This window comes from Endocarpon pusillum, assembly GCF_000464535.1.
Source record: "Endocarpon pusillum Z07020 unplaced genomic scaffold scaffold826, whole genome shotgun sequence".
In the NCBI taxonomy this organism is placed as follows: domain Eukaryota; kingdom Fungi; phylum Ascomycota; class Eurotiomycetes; order Verrucariales; family Verrucariaceae; genus Endocarpon; species Endocarpon pusillum.
The window spans coordinates 97044-113645 of record NW_006916662.1 but is presented as its reverse complement, the minus strand read 5'-3'; the positions used below and the strand labels follow the sequence as shown (position 1 = coordinate 113645).

At 51.9% G+C, this 16602-nt stretch overlaps 4 protein-coding genes across 4 annotated transcripts in view; 3 read left to right on the top strand and 1 right to left on the bottom strand.

Moving 5' to 3' along the window:
• Positions 1–301: 301 nt before the first annotated feature.
• Positions 302–1567, top strand: EPUS_06934 (uncharacterized protein; the record flags this gene model as incomplete). The annotated part of the gene is made up of 3 exons (XM_007808070.1): positions 302–445; positions 487–611; positions 673–1567. 3 exons carry the CDS (start codon positions 302–304, stop codon positions 1565–1567), a joined length of 1164 nt encoding a protein of 387 aa, XP_007806261.1.
• A 3970-nt stretch (positions 1568–5537) lies between these two features.
• Positions 5538–8594, top strand: EPUS_06933 (uncharacterized protein; the record flags this gene model as incomplete). Its single annotated transcript, XM_007808069.1, has 2 exons — positions 5538–6417; positions 6466–8594. The coding sequence occupies 2 exons, from the start codon at positions 5538–5540 to the stop codon at positions 8592–8594; spliced, it is 3009 nt and encodes a 1002-aa protein (XP_007806260.1).
• Positions 8595–10045: 1451 nt separating this feature from the next.
• On the top strand, positions 10046–11830 carry EPUS_06932 (uncharacterized protein; the record flags this gene model as incomplete). The annotated part of the gene is made up of 1 exon (XM_007808068.1): positions 10046–11830. The coding sequence occupies one exon, from the start codon at positions 10046–10048 to the stop codon at positions 11828–11830; it is 1785 nt and encodes a 594-aa protein (XP_007806259.1).
• An 836-nt stretch (positions 11831–12666) lies between these two features.
• The window catches only part of EPUS_06931 (uncharacterized protein), a gene marked incomplete at both ends in the record, with an annotated part of 4133 nt that continues 197 nt past the window's right edge, over positions 12667–16602 (bottom strand). The window contains 3 exons of the mRNA XM_007808067.1: positions 12667–16120; positions 16175–16391; positions 16442–16602. The exon at positions 16442–16602 is cut by the window's right edge and continues 197 nt beyond it. Coding sequence (XP_007806258.1) covers positions 12667–16120; positions 16175–16391; positions 16442–16602 — 3832 coding nt within the window. The remainder of the gene's footprint in view (positions 16121–16174; positions 16392–16441) is intronic.

The following is a 16602-nucleotide window of genomic DNA, read 5'->3' as shown; positions in this document are numbered from 1 at the left end:
GGACAGATAGTGAAAGGCTCCCCTAGCGTCTTACATCTTTGGACAGAGCCTCAGATTTCAACGCACAAAAAGCTCTGTCATTTTAGGGATCAACCTCTTTTGCTTCACGGACAATTGCTTTTTGCAATGTCAAAACCGAACAAAGAAGCCAAACAATGACGAGAAACTTACAACCAGGCAGCACAACGAGACTGTGCTAAGTTGATAAGGAAAAACGCCCTGGTCAGAGCACAATGCGGTTGTCAGACCTCTTTGTGCGGAGTGCAGCATGAAATATGAACGTGTCTTACAAAACCAGGCCATGCCTTTCACTCTCTGCCATCCGTCACTGTTCTTGAACCCGGCAGCTCAAGAAGATAAGCAAACAGATAACAAAAAACTGATCAGAACCACACCACATGAACCACTATCAACGAATCTGAGATATCTTGCTTTGAGTTTTCGAGTGAGACGGCGTTAGTATTCCAGGAAGCTGAAGGCACCAAGGAGGAATCCAAGAAGTTGGTGGCAAAGCCACAGATTACGGAAGAGAAGCAGGAGCAGGAAACAGTGGAATCAGCCAAAGCGTTGAAGCCAAAGCATCGAGATTCCCATCCACTACACTCCTCGCGGTAAACGCGGTAAGAATTCTTTGAAGATTGAGCCATCCCTTCCTGCTGCTGCTGCTGGTAGTTCTCCGCCTCCTCACAAGGAAAAGCGTCCACTGCACGTTCCGCGTCCGGTCATGAACCAGGTGGTCTCTCTCCCTAAACTTGAGTCCCCATCCAATGGTCCTGCTCGGACCTCTTTTGATGGACGTCCATCCTCGCATGGTGATGATTCCCGCCCTCTCCCGATTCCAGTGATCTCGCTCACCACACCCAACGAAGGAAACGAGTCATTGTGCGAGGCCGCACTTCGCCCATTGAGCTCCATTCGTGTTGGTCACCCTCTTCCGCCGCCTGGTCGAGCGACTGTGACTGTGCTCGTCACGAACACGGACGAGAACGGCCGCAGCACCAGCACAACAAGCACGAGTGAGACGACTCCCCGTTCACTTTCTACTGATTGGGTTGCTCGTCCTTTCACCCCCCCACCTCGAAAGCTGATTGCTAACACGCAGCATGGAGGTCAGCCAATGCCCGGCTATCATGCTCCAATGCCGGTGGTTGATCAGCAGTTCCGTCAGAACAATCCTCCCACCACCACTGCCCATCCTTTCATGCCTGCCCGAGACAATCGAAGCCCCTTCCTAGGAAACCAGGCACCCACACCCTTCGTCAATATGACGCCGAGACACCCCTCTTTCCCCAACAATCATGGCCAGAACAGCTTCCAACCCGTTCAACCAGCCTGCGCACAACCTTACCGTCCCCAGGCCTCCCGGAACACTCAACCCTTCGCAGAACATCCTCCTCCAGCTCGTATGGTCCCACGTCCTGCTTCCCACTTTCCTCCTTCCAATCAGGCTCCCCCAAGTCGAGTCCATACTTCCGAAGCACCTCCAGATTTCCGAATGCTCAATTCCATTCCCATACGCTTCAACCCTTACCTTAAGGATGCCTCGGCTCGGGTCCACTCGACCTAAGCACCATTCCGGCAGCATTGAGTGGGTTTGAGTAGTGAAGTCTGATGTGAGAGATCGATCGCGTTGGTGGAGATCGTGACCGGCTACTTGACCGCCTTGCTTTGCTTTCGTTTTGGGCAGAAAGTCTTCCCTTTCAAGTTGCTTTGCTTTGCACTTGCGTCTGCGTGTTTCGGAGGGCCTCGCTGAGCATTTTAGAGTCTTGTTTTGCCTGCTTTGCTTGCTTGCTTGCCGTCCCAGAGGCGAACTGTTTGATAGCTACGGCCAGGGAAGGGCGGGAAATGAAATAGACTGGCATGTCCCAATCCGTGATAGGTTCCTTCAAACGTAAGTAGACCCATAACGCAACGATACCCAAATGCAACACGCAACATGTTTCATCCTCTTAGAATGCCGGCATCCTGAACTGAGTGCATCAGCCTCAAATCCTTACGGATTTTGATGGTCTTTTTGCCCGAAAATTATTTACTGCTTGATGTGTATGTTATTATAGGATGTTCAAACTGTGAATGGTTACGTTGCTACTCGTCATAAGAGATTTTGGGGATCATCAAGTTGAAGAGAGCTTGAGAGTTTATCGAGATTCAGCGCTGTTCTATTCAACCTGTGAATGTAGCTCTTGCCGGCCACACGCGCGTGAAGATCCCGTGGATTTTCATATCGAGATATTGCGGTCTTGGTCACCATTTCATTGGGTATCACGACATCTGGATCAAGACCATGCGTAATTGGGCGTCTTCATCTTCTGCTGTTTGACGATTGTCCCAAGGAATTTGGAGCTAGACTGAGCCTCCGCCATCTCTCGTTTTTAGGACATACTCCGTATTGCAGCATCAACTATGCGTGCGGGGCTCGAAGTACTCACAGGTCGTTCTTACCTCAGACGAACGGATGATGGTTCCTCAGGAGGGGGGGTTGAGATATGATCGCAAGCCTGGTTTGCCTCAGGTGCCAGGCCGACATCCAGCCAGGCTAATTAATTGGTTGGGAAGACAGCGCTATGGCAATATCGGCTAGACGACAAAATGACGAGGACGTTTTTTTCTCCTGTTCTTACCGGATCTGGATGGACTCGGTCGGAGAAAGAGGCTGGGAGACGCAGGGTAGTCTAGGGTGTGGCGTATAAAAACGTAATGTAATTATTGCATGTACGGAGTATGCCGTTGGAGTATCCAACCAGGCAAGGCCAGCCCGAAAGTCCTGATCTCAAGTGATAGGTTGATCCAACGTCCGTCTCTTGGAGCTGCATCATATGCCCATGGGCGTAAAGGACGTGTCTTCAAAAACCGAAGGGCTCCCTTCGGAAGGCAGCTATCGCTTCGAAGATGAATATGGTTTGTGATGGAGGAATTCTGGATCTGGATGATCCATGACGGAGCAAGATGGTCCCCAGTCTAGCGCCATTGCCAACCATCGCGAACCCACCAATAGGCTTGTATTACTCTCGTGTTGAAGTAGAAAACTACCAATGAAGATCGCTGAGTACTTGAGGACCATGCTAGTCCTGATTTCCAGCCTCTCCAACCTCATGGCCCAGACATTTGCTTTTGAAGGATTACCCCTCGTCAGGTAGGCATACATAGCTGGTCAACACTGCAAGAAGGCGTCTTCTCGAATAGGATTCCACAGAAAACACTTGGCGAGGATGATCATTGTCAGGACAAGGAATAGCAGCGCCAAGGGAGAAGTAGTGGCCGTTGAGTGCCAAGCAGCCATCACCGGATTGGATCTCCACAATCCCGATTAGGAAAGTGCGAATTTCCGCGACGCTAAAGTCTGGCGGCAGAGTCGAATAGGGGTCCCTGGCATACACGACTTTTTGTGGTTATAATAGCGAAGACCGGCATCTAGGCCGGACAGGCAGTCTTCCCTGCTTTGATCCACGATCTGACAGGCGCAACACATCGACGCGGTCTTTCGTTACCTGCATCATGAAAGGAAACGACATGCATGAGCATTGCGAGCATTTGCTACATGGGATAACGGTGACCGTAAGCTGCAGCAGAGTACTTGGTGTCCTACATCGTGGCAACCATCGATAGGTAGAGGACAGAATAATGCAAACAACTAAAGCTTCCAAAGAGTTTTTCTTCTAACTCTTGCTCGTCAGATAGCTAGGTAGTCACTTATCAAAACTGTCGAGTCCTTAGATCGTTCGCTCTAATACTGAATGGCACCGGAACCCATCCGTCCATGGGTCTATCAGCCATTTCCATCACTAGTTAGGTGAGTGCAATCTTTCAATGGAGTGAGCCGTGGCATGTTGGTGACAGTTAAGGTGCCGCATTTGCAGCACGAAATATGTCATTCAACATAGCATGTCATTTACAATATTACCGACAATTGATCAACATTCCATGCACTATCAGATGTAGTAACTGTGCCCCCAACATCAGTGGCTTTTCGCCGTCGGAATCACATGAACCAGGATACTCTACGTTGCGAACGTCTCTGTGATATGTGGAGGCCACCAGTGTGACCTCGGTGAATTGCTGCTGTTGGTCACTTGGTCACGGTGATGGAGACGCTCTAGCATGACATTGCGAGGCCGGGGACTACCTTACTACGTAGACTTTATTGAAGCCGGGAAGAGGCGATTGGCTGGGAATCAGCACTGGAGTGTGGGGCTGGTTAGAGGGCCTTCTGCCGAGTCTATCACCAGAGAAGTGGCTAGTACCTTATGGGGTTCAGAACCAAAAAGCTGAACGCGGTTCACTCCGTAAATACCCATCATAATCAACAAACCCGCTGATAGCGTAACCAGTCGAGGGCCACCGTTGATTTAAGCCTCGGTTGGTTGAACACCCGTCTTTGGTAGCGCCCTACTGTGTACGGCGTATGGGCTATGGCTTGCCCAGCACTCCTGGCTGAAACCCGGAATCCAAGCCCAAGATAGGGGACAGAGATTAAAGACACAATGCTGAAGTGATCTTCTTCGAGTTCTCGGCGTTGACTGCTGCCTTTGCATCAACATAAGCTACCATAGTAGAAAACCGACTGACATCTCGGGTAGCAGAGTAGCCTACCTGAATCGGTGTTGATGTTCAATGTAGTGTGAGAGGTTTTTGCCAGAAGTTCAAAGTCAAAATGCAGAAAGGGCTCGCGCGACGAGGGTTAAAAACCCTTCACCATTAAACTTTCCAGGCCTGACATCCCGGGTTTCGGTAGCGTGCAACTTGGCTGCACGAGCTACCCGCAAATCACCTCCCTTGGTCAAGCAATATGGCAACCAATCATTCAATCACCAGAGCCAATCATCTCCCTAGCCGTCCTTCATTTTCATTCCCGCGCCCTCGACGCACCCTCCGGGCTCACGTATCATCATGGGAAATGCTTGCTTGTTATGCCTTGACCACACTGACATTTCCTTCCTATGAGCTCCAGTAGCTCTCTCTCTGAGTCTGCGGTTATTCGATCCCCAACAACACACGCCCTAACCTTTCTCTACGTGGTCCAGCCCTTGCCGACGACCTCAGCTACCATCCTGCCTTGCTTCTCTGCAGCGATACCTTCACGGTCATTCTTTTGAGCAGAATTTCCACGCTTTGCGCCTGGGTGCGGTACCTGGTGATATGCTGCCAGACAAACGGCACACCTAGTAGGGTACGTTTCTAACCTCGATTTCTCTGCGCTCACCATCATCTCAATTGGGTCCTGTGGAACCTGCATGGTCGATATATGCACATACCCGAAACCTAACCATTCACACGGTGGCTAAGTTCAATACAGGTGACAAGCTCGAATTATCGACTGCTACTTTTCCCTCTTGTCAGACGCAACTTCTGCCGCTCTGCTTGCCTACCCGAAAAGCGCTCGTGCATCTGCTCGACTACTCTAATTCACTTTTTAACTCTTTATATGATCCATGATATAGATCTTTGCATTTGACATTCACGAACAACGTCCGCTCGTCGTCAGAGTTTTGCGCAACCCCAATCGGTCGGGATTGAAATCCCAACTCCCTTTCTCAACCATGTCAACAGCGGTCGCGACAGCGCTTCCCGTCTTGTCAAGGCCACCCATGGATCCGCCGACTACAGCGCTCCCGCCACTGCCTTCCAGCAAACCAAGGAAGAGCCCTCCCATGGTAACCAAGGCCTCTGAAGACTCCAATACGACTTTGAGTCCTACGAAGCTACGTTCACCTTCGGCTACACTGCGACCTTCGGCATTGCCAGCTCCTCAACATTCTGCTTCTACACCCACTGTACCAACCCTCCGGTCAGCCTCTTCACTTGGGAAGGCCAGTGGATCAATCCCAGAGAAGACCGTCCGAAAGACCATCAGTATCGCCTCCTTTCCTCAGCCGCCGAAGCCAGCCTCCATGCAAACCACTGCAGCCTCAGTCAGCTCCAGTCCGGTCTTTAGGAGAGGCGTATCAGATGTGTTGAACCCTGGTACCATGGGTAGCAATCGACTCAAGCGGCCATCACGAGTCGGTACAGCTACAACGGTCAGCAGCTATCGAGGCTCACAAACACCAAGTTTGCTCAACGGAGATGGAGAGGGCAAGTCAATACCTATTTCTTCCAGCCACCGAGTATCCGACGGAAGCAATCCTTCTCCACCTCACAGCCGAAGTTCTTCTGCTCAAGGGTCATGCTCTACGAGCGCCACTACCTTTGAGGACACAGACGATGTACCTCGCCGAAGTCGTGAAGATGCAGATGAAGCGCAAGATAACGAAAGAAATCCGAGGGGCAAGGAGGCCAAGGGTAATGTAGTTGTCAGCGTGCGTGTTCGGCCCGACTCGAGCGCTCAGGAATCCTCGCAAGCGGATGGTGAATGGATGGTTGACGGCAGGAGGTCGCTTGTCGCCTATCGAGGTAGAGAAGGTGGTGACTATCATTATGGTAAGCTTGCGGTCTGGAGCCTGTTTTCCAGTTGCTGATCACGTCTAGACAATGTTTTCGCGACGCATGACAACAACGCCAAAGTCTATGATTCATCCGCAAAGCGGCTGGTGCGAAGGGTGATGGAGGGTTACCATGGCACCGTTTTCGCTTATGGCATGACTGGAACGGGAAAGACATTTTCCATGCAAGGGACTGCAACAAGTCCAGGTGTCATCCCCCTTGCAATCACAGATATATTCTCCTACATCCGTGAAACTCCCCACCGAGAATTCCTCCTTCGCGTTAGCTACCTCGAGATCTACAACGAGAAAATCCACGATCTCCTCTCTCCACCAACCACCGGCACCGGTATGGCCGCACCACAACAGGAAGAAATCAAACTTCGAGAAGACAGCAAACGAGGAGTCTACGCAACACCCTTGAAGGAAGAGATTGTGCAAAGCCCCACTCAACTCCTGCGCGTGATTGCTCGAGGCGACCATGCTCGCCGTACTAGCAGCACGCAGTACAATGCTCGGAGCTCGCGAAGTCATGCAGTCGTTCAGATCGTTGTCGAAAGCCGCGAGCGTGTCCCACTGGGTGGTGCTGTAGTGGATTTCAAAAGAGCTGCTGTGACCCCCGGGGGAGTTCGTGTGTCGACCCTCAGCCTGATTGACTTGGCAGGTTCCGAACGAGCTGCCGAAAGCAAAGAACGACGTGCAGAAGGAGCCCACATCAACAAAAGTCTGCTCACTCTGGGTACGGTCATTGCGCGGCTGTCGGAGGACAAGGACAGAAGCGGCAACCCCACGGACAAAGATGGAAAGCATTTACCATATCGCGACAGCAAGCTGACTCGACTTCTGCAGGGGGCACTCTCTGGCAACTCGTTGGTTTCTATCCTTTGCACCATCCAGATCGGCTCCCAGGGCAGTGCCGCCGCCGCCAACAATCATACTGGGGAAACGCTCAACACGCTCAAATTTGCTGCACGAGCTAAGAACAACATTGTCAGTCATGCGAAAAGAGCAGAAGAAGCTGTTGGAAGTGGAGCCAACGCTGGTCTACTAGATCGTTATCGCAGCGAGATCCAAAACCTGCGCGCTCAGCTCGAGACTCAACAGAAGGCTCAGGTAGAGAAAGAGGAGAAGCAGCTGGAAAAAGAAGCGGAGCAAAGACACGAGGAGCAAATGCTGGAGATGCAGCTTGCGCGCACCGCTTTGAAGGAGCGCATCGAGCATCTCAACCGACTCATCCTCTGCTCCAAATCGACCGGGGTCAATACCGCTGGTAGTGGAACTGTGTCAGCCTTGGGCATGCACTCTCGTCTGTCGGGTGGTACTACTACCGATTTTGCTGGAGGCCGATCTGTGCGTTCATCCGTCAGCCAGTCTACCTTGGGTAGTCCAGGGGCAGGTCTGTACCGCAATCCTTCTGTGGGCTCGGTGACAGCAGCCCAGCAGCAGACGCTTGCAGCATTGAATGCTGAGGATGAAGACTCCGTTGCGGGCGAATTTGCGGATGGGTTTGCCAGCTTGCAGGCACAAAATCGTGCTCTTCAGGCGGATTTACAGGACAAGAATCGGTACATTTCAACCTTGGAAAAAAGGCTACTTCAAGCTCGACGATCCAGCTACTCGCGCATGTCAATGGCGTTCTCGTCGCTGAACAAAGCTGGTGGGCAGGATGAACGGGAAGCCGCTGCGGTGGTACGGGAGAAAGATGCGGAAATCGCTGACCTGCGCGCTCGGCTGGATGATAAAGAGCGAATGGTCACAGCGCTACGATCGGCAACCCGGAAGCGCGAGCTGGCCGAGCTTACACCTGAATCGTCAGTGACAGAGCAGTCAAGGGGGTCTGGAGATCAGAGCCACGGCAGCAAGACCAATTCTATCATCAGCAACTCGTCGCCTGTTCATCCCATAGGTCCCAAGGGGCTACTTTCGCCACAGACCACACCACAAGGCAAGACGAAACGCAGAAGCGTGGACGAAATGTCGAAGATGTTAGACGAGATGATCCAGGACAAGGTGGAAAGCGGCCATATTGTGAAGGGGCGAAGTGGTTCGGTTCGAGTAGCTGCTGGTCACTCCAGACGACAATCAAGCACACATCTACGCCGCCAGTCCTCGGCGGCCACGACACCTCCATTGGCATCACTCAGTAGTGCGGCAGAAGATGCTAAGTTGGAATAGACATTCTTTTGGTTGCACATCATACATTGGAAGCTGCATGTACAAGAGGCTAGCATTCGGAGTTGGGGGCAGGCTAAACGATACCGCAATGGAGTTGTGCGCAGCGGCATCAGTTGGAGTTTGAGGTTTCGATACCCGTGCTTTCTTTTATTTGACGCCTGTGGAAGCCTGGATGGAATGAAAGTATCCAGAGTCTGACGTTCTGGGCTGCTGGGTTTGCATGCGCGTATCATTGCAATGTTCTTCGCAGGTGTTTGGGACGAAACGGCATGAATTTTGCAACTGGTGCAAGAAAATCGGGTGGCCTTGCGAAACTCATCCTATCCTTTGTACCCAATCTGTACATATACCCATTAGTTATAGAGGCGCTCCATAGACAGAGGGAGACAGAGCCGAGTGCACACACACGCAGCATAATAAGATGAATGTCATGGATCCGCGTAGTACTCGGCTGCAGGAGGGATCCCGGAGTAGCTCCTACCACTGCTTAGTCATTAAATCTAACTACTAGTACTGGTATGGACTAGTATCTCTCTGGCCTTGGCATCTGCTGCTTAGCGCGTTTCAGGGTGTGACTTGCCCTGTTTGGTCGGGGGAACGCTTGAAGTTTTGGCTTTGTCTTGGCTTTGTCTTGGCCTCATTCCCACCACTGGCACTGCACTGGCAGTGAGGCGTCTCTCCGAGTCGTGCAGTGCTGCCCAAAATAAAAGATGCACTGCAGACCTAGTTACTCCACCACAAGCTGCAATAAGAATCACACAAATGACAATTACTCCATCACACTGCTGCAGATCTCTCAAAGATGACAGGTCTCGTGGTAGCGAACCCCGGTGCAGTCTATGTATCCTTCCATCCTATGAATTTGTTTCGAGACTTGAAACCCCCTTGACCGTAGACGCTGGTCAAGGCTGAGGCCGTTCTGACACCTTCCTCCCTCCTGACACCGCATACGAAAGTGAATGAAGATGTCTGGGCTGGTCTGGACATCTTCTCTCTTTCCATCTTATCTCGCTACCGAGCACTTTCTTTTCTCCACCTCACCGCTGTCTGTACTCCCACAAGTGCAGAGGTACAGAGTACAAGGCAGGCCTTGCTCCACATTCCTCGCTTGCACTGCCTCTAGTTCTACATTAAATCCGCCCGTTTCGTACTCAAGTTGTGCCTTGTCCTGCCCAGCTGTGTTGCTAGTGGTCTCGCTTCAATTCAACTCTTTGATTATTCCACCAATACTGTCTTTTATGCCGATGCTTAGTTCAGCCTACTGCTAGGCCATCCATTACCTTTCACCTTCATCTTTCTAGCGGTCTACTACACGAGGTAAGCTCTGGAGCTGCTCGACAAGTTTACCGCTGTTTTCTTTGAACCTTGTCAAGGTGCTCTGCAGCCAATGGACCCCTTAGAAATCGCGTGCCACTATCCACTTCTGTTGGAACGAGTCAGTCACAGTCGAAATGCTTCTCTCCTCTCGCCAAAATCCACCTCGACTATCTCTACAACGAGTCAACTCACACAACAACCTTGCTGCCGCCAGGGCCCTTCTCTCAAGCTCTCCTCTACCCTCACCCGGTCTGCCCTCAAACCTCCCTCGGCACGGAAAGAAAGCGCCAAGAATCAACAGCAGAAGGCTTCTGCGGCTCACAATCTGGCTGGCAGTATGCACATTGCTCTTCTTGGCTGTTGGTCGGATTGTCCAATCTGATCAAAGCTCAACCCCAATAAGCTATGTGTCTCCAGAAAGTCAAGCTTATCAAGTCGTCGATAAAATTCTCCCAGAAGAACCCTCCCCGGTTGTGGTCACTGATCAACGAGGACGATCGAAATGGACCATCAGCATCCCCCCTGCACTGGACTTTCCACTCACGCCTGCGCAGTACGCAAGCATCTGTAAAAAGTCCATGGAGATGTCTCAGCAAGTGGCAATGCTGAAGAAGGCACACTCTGGCCCCACTCATATACACAAAGCACACCACGGTTATTACTTCAAAGATCAACATTTTATGGACATTACAGAAGCCGAATCGCACGACGTTCTTCCCGGCGTCCGAAATGCAGAATTGCTAAGGTTGAAAACCTCTTCCTCCCAAGAAAACTCTCAGAGGCAATGCGATCGCTCTATGATTTATGCCCTTGAAACATCTGCCGCCGGCCTCGGCCCTACCCTCCTCGGTCTCTGGCTCGCATATGGTCTTGCCCAGAGTGAGAACCGGGCTTTCTTCATCGATGACACGAATTGGCCATATGGCTCTTACAGCACGTTCTTCAAGGCGCCACCATCCCCTGGCTGTCTTGCTCCTCCAAAGACACAGGTCGTCCCTTGCCCTCATCAAGCAAGACACTTGCTAGTGAGCGCAGCAACAGTGGCACATACGTTTGGGCACATGTTCAACGAGCATTTCGAAGATGGGCGAAAAATGGGAGTGATGCGACAACACCAAATCTTCGCCATGATGCGAGCAGGATTCGAGACCTTATTCCAGGACAAGCTCAACAAGGAAGATCAAGCATATCTCAACGATCGAACCGCAGAGCTGAACAATACAATCCGTGCCAGCGGCGGTGAAGAGATAGGAGTCCACATCCGCCATGGAGATCGCCATCCCCTGGAATACCAATACCAAAAATCCTATATCCCTCTCGAGAAGTATCTCGACACAGCACATAACCTCAGCGTTCAAGTTCCAAAAGCTTCCCCTTCTCAAATACTCATAGCATCTGACGATCCAGACATCTACATCGACCCGCTCATCACTTCCAGCATCACAACCCCAAAGATTGAAAGAGCTCAATCCCACATCAGTCTCGCCAGCAAGAAGACCCTCGCCGCTTCAGGAAAAGCAGGTCTGGGCTGGGAAGGCGGATTCTTCAAAGATGTGTTCTGGGCTCTGGGCGTGCCGGCCAAAGACCAGATTCCGAGAATCATCAACCCAGCTCAGCGGCCGAGGAGACATGCTGAGTCAGGCAAAGAAGAAAACAAAGACACAGCCGCCCGTTCTTCTGCTGAGAATCTTGATCCGCACAAAAAGCCCTCTGAGGCGGCATTGAAGCTAAGGGAGCTGATCGCACGCTCCTACCTGCTTGATCTAGCGGTGTTGGGCCAGAGCGATAAGATCGTCTGCGCGGTGAGCAGCTATGGATGCAGAATCCTGGCCGTGATGCTGGGGTGGGAGACGGGTATCGTGCAGGGAGGTTGGAGAAATGTGGATGGCGAGTTTGGCTGGAGGGGCCTTGATTATTGAAGAACGGGCGACCCGATAGGGATGGGCTTGATGCGGGAGCTTGAAAAGAGGGGGGGGGGGGCCTTGACTGCTGGATCAGATGGGCAGGCAGTGAGGTAGGCACGTTGGTCTGCGAAACTCTCAAGCCCCCGCCATGACGAGGCCTGCAGTGTAGAACATGCCATCATATCGTGATATCCCACCAAGTCATGAATTTTCCATCACTCTATACAGTCTCTTGTCTCTCCCCATGAACTTCACTGCTTCGCTCCTAACCCCCCCTAACCCCCCTTTTTCCGTATCTACTACGCCTTCCCCACTGTCCTTTCACCCGGTGGGAGGAGTCACTTCTGATGCAGCACGCCGCATACGCGTGGAAGCGGGAGAAGAAAAAAAAAGAAATTGATTGTGATGTTGCATTATGGTGCCGCGGGGGGCTGCACTTGAGTATTTGCTGTTTTACGTGGTAGGTGGTGTTGTTGAGGAAGGGAGAGGCGGGCGGGCGTGCCTATGGGGGATAGCTACCGAGGTACGGAGTTATAAGTATCTCCTCTGACGGTCTTATCATCGTGTAAATATATATATATATAATGATGATACTGCACGGTGGTAGTGTACCCAATTGGACAAACCCAGAAAGCCAGCCAGGGCGCGCCTCCGCGGACTCAATATGTAACCAAGCTTGGTGTTATCGCACCAAAAGCTGATTTGGGGTTTGGTTGGATCCCTCTTTGACCGGGTTGCCTTGCCTTGCCTTCGACGGATGGATCCCCCCTTCTGTCCTCTGTTCATCATTCTGGCTCGTGCACGACTCCATCGAACTCCATGAAGTGAGCCTGTTGATTGGGGTGGGTAGATCAGCAAGGTTGTAATGGTTTCCAATCCCTCAACCTGTCACTCCCCCGATCGGTCTTGTCGTCGCCTTCGACATCATCATCATCATCATTCAGCAAGTCCGTGAGTTGCCGCCGGGGTGGGAGGATAGGGGCAGGAGGAGCGGCGGCGGCAACGGCGGATTCTGTCACCACGGCCTTTCTTTGCGGCATCTTCGCGTCGAACTTCCCACTGCTGCTGCTGCTGGCGCTTGTGCCCCGTCGGAGCTGGACCTGTGGGGCGGGCGGCGTTTTCTTTAATGTGCTGCTCCTTGCACCTCTTTCTTGTGGGGGAGTGGATTCGGATGCGGAGTCGTTGTTTGCACTGCTGTTACGAACGATGAGAGCGTTTGATGTGTTCGTCCGTGAAGGTTGTTTTGGAGGCGATGCTGTCGATGCTGTCAGTGACACGGGGTGGCTGTACGGTCGGGATTGGGCTTGCTGATTCTGTGCCTGGGATGAGACTGTATTCCTATTTCCTGGACGAGGCTGCACGTATGGTGCTTTCGTGGCTTGTAGGGTGGATGAAGAGGTTGAAGCTCGGTCTAGTTGTGGGCGGTCAATGCTATCTATGGACTTGAGGGTGAAGGTCGAGGTCTGGCTTGGTGGCGAGGCGAGGCTGGATGGTTTCTTTGGTTTCGGTGGTGGAGCTTTTTTCAGTGCGCCAGACGAGGTTTGGGATCTGCTCAGAGAGTGGGAAGCTGGTGATAGTAGCCGCTCCGTGGTGTCGTTGCTGGTTACAATACGCTGCGGTCCAGGGTAGTAGTCGGGCTGTGTGATGTTTGAGTTGCTAGCTCCATCCGGTAAGACACCAACACCAACCTTACGAGTCCTTCTGGCTGGTGGAGGTTCTGGTCTTCGACCAGTTCCGGCCCGTGAGCGTGACCTCGATCTTCCAAAGCTGTCTGACCGTTCGACTTGAACCCAGTCAGGCTCATCAATCCCTTCACTCTTGAAGGGGTTGATTGCCCTTTTCGGATTGGGCACCATGCCTTCCTTTGGGGGACGAATGTCGGACCGAGCGGGCTTGTCATTGTCCAGCCACCATTTCCTTCTGTCTGAGGAAGCAGGTGGGAGGCCGGGCGCAATAGACTCGTAGCCCATGAGGTCTGCTTCGTCGTCACTGTTGCTCTCAGCATCATCATTGGGACCGTCGGCTGCAGCATGCCTGGGCCCAACTTCCCTTCTGCGCTTGTCGTAGAGCTTCTTCCGGAGCGCTGCTTTGATCGCTTCGTCAAAAGTTGTTATGGTGCACTCAAAGCTGGCGAAGACAGGTCTGTGGTCCGAAAAGCGTAGAGGCGCCATATTGTAGTCAATTTGCCGTAGATTGGTGCCTCTTCTGAGGATGCGATCACACCAAGCGGGAATTCGAGCTTTCTCTGAGGTATCATAGTCGTCCGTACCAACATCGAACCGATAAGTTGGTGGGAAGGTGATGCGGGATTCGGAATAGTATTGGAACACCATCCCAGCAACCATCTGGATATTCAGTTGGTCATTCTCATACAGAGTCTCAAGGTCGCCTGTATGAACCAATCGGCGGGCTCGATCATCTGGGAGCCCAATCCGGTAATTGAAATCTCCAAACCAAATAACACTCTCGTGATCTTCAATGCTGCGATTCTTCTGAAAGCGAAGTCCGTGGCTGATAGTTTTGTAATCCCGATTCCTCTCCTCGTAGTTGGCGAAGCCAGCTGCAAGATGTGCTGTTACAAAGCAGAGAGAAGTGGATGCGTAGTCCAGGCGAATCGCCACCGCGCCCTTGTTGCCTGCTATGCCTGACATGCCCGTTTTCTTGATAGCGCCCTCGACGTTCTTGATCTGATTGAGGATTGATGCCTTGACAAATATCATCAACGCTGCACCAACAAGTTGTCCGCTTCGTAGAAGTACGTACTCATCCGAGGAGGTTTTGCTCGGGTTAGCGTTGAGTGTTTTCTTCACAGCATTTTCCCAGGTGATTCGTCGTGCTGGATCTGTCGACATGATCTGCTGTGGTGAAAGCTCAACAATTTCTTGAAAGCCTACAGCCATGATTTCTGGATCTGGTCGTGAGGTTCCAAACGATGCACAGAGCCAGGGCGAAAGATCCTCTGACGCTCCTTGGCTCTTCCCATTCAGATTGAAGGTTCCACACCAGATTCGGATTGCTTTAGAAGAGGTGTACTCGGGTGCTCGCTTGAGCACCTCCGCTGTGACATAATCATTAACAGGATCGCACAGGTCCACTGGTGCTTGGCCCATCAGCCGACCAAGGAGGAGATCGATGGTATTCTGACGCCCTTTGTCGGCAAAGTTGTTGACGTAGAGCCTGGTAGCACTCTTCCGAGCATCCGCGATGGCTCCTGCCAGAGACATCTTGCCATGTCGTGTAAATGAGGACTTCAGAGCCCCGGTGCCAGCGTAGATCTTCGACAACGTATCCCCATTGTCAGCCCACAGGCTGGAATGTCTTACCCAGAAATCCGCCGATGCCACTTCCGACCTGTGACTCAGAAATCCTTCCAGAGCCATTTGACTGATCATGCTTTGCACAAGGTTTGTTCGATCTAAGCAATCCAGACAATTGACCCGGAAGACGCCTTCTTGTTGAAGGACTACGACAGTCCTGCGAATGGTTTCCTTCTGTGAGGCCTTTGCCGACTTCTCCGTAATTTCTTGCGACATGAAATAGGCGAAGCCATCCGCCGATGTCTCAAGATACGGCCGGATCGATCGCGCACCTTCATATCCTCCGGCTCCTCTTGTCTCGGCGTGGAAATCGAACTCTGTCTGCCGTAGAAGGTGGTGCTCGGAGGACTCATTATTTCCTCCTCCTTGTCGAAGTGGAGATCTTCGGATGTGGGCACGATACTTCTCCGTGAGCTCCACTTCACCGGGCTTGCTAGCGCTAAGCAAGTTAACGATATGTACAGCCCCATAAGTAAGAGCAAGCTGCTCAAAGTGCTTGTCGAAGGCCGGTTGGGTGGCTTCTGAAGATCTGGTAATCTGAATCTTCTGCTGACCAGGAAGAAGACTAGATGTGGATTCCCAGAAGACCGGGACCGAGCCACGAATCTGGACATACGAAAAGCAAACCCCAGAAGGGCTCGAGAATATGGTCTCAGTCTCGACGAAGTTGGCAACGTTACCATCATCATCGATCCCTCGTGAATTGAAGCGTGTGCCAGCTCTTCGAGATGATAACCGTGAGATCACTGTCAACGCGGAGGGCAGATTCGATGGCCCTGCGCTGCGTAATGGAGCTGAAGATGGGGGAATGATCAAAGATTTCACAAAGCCTCGAATTACTGACGTCAGCATGCGTGACTGATCGAGCTCCTTTCTTTCCTTCTCCGTCAGCCTGCTCCGAAATTCTAACAGTGGATTGATCATATACGAGTTCCACAACAAGCCCTCATCGAGGTTGCCAATGTCGAAAGGTGCATCGTTCTCCGCTCTATGCAACATCAGTAGTGTATCTCTCTCATGATATGATATTATACCAACATACCTTTCCTGAAGTCTGCTCGTCAGGTCAAAGTCACAGCTGTAGTAGAAGTAGCCGTTGCTAAGCAGCTTTTTCAAGGCATGGAAAGGATGCTCAGCCGTGGAGTCGCCTTGATCAGAGCCGCCCCCATAATCGATGTCGTCCGAAGCAAATGTCTCGCCAGGATATGGATTCGGCTCGTGACCGTGGGTGTGATCATAGTCCGACCTGTTCAGGCAGTCTATCTTGCTGTCAGTAGATATGTAGAGAGCAGGGTAGGTGCGTGCAGACAAAAGTCGACGGCGTGGATTCTCTGTACAGTCTCGCCTGGTCGGACGGAAGCGACCTGGGAAGCGAGGATGATGGCGCACAGGAATACATCATTGTTCAGCGTGATCAATCCAAGAGTACCCTGGGCATTATTCACGGTTCTGTAGCCCGCGAGGTCGAGA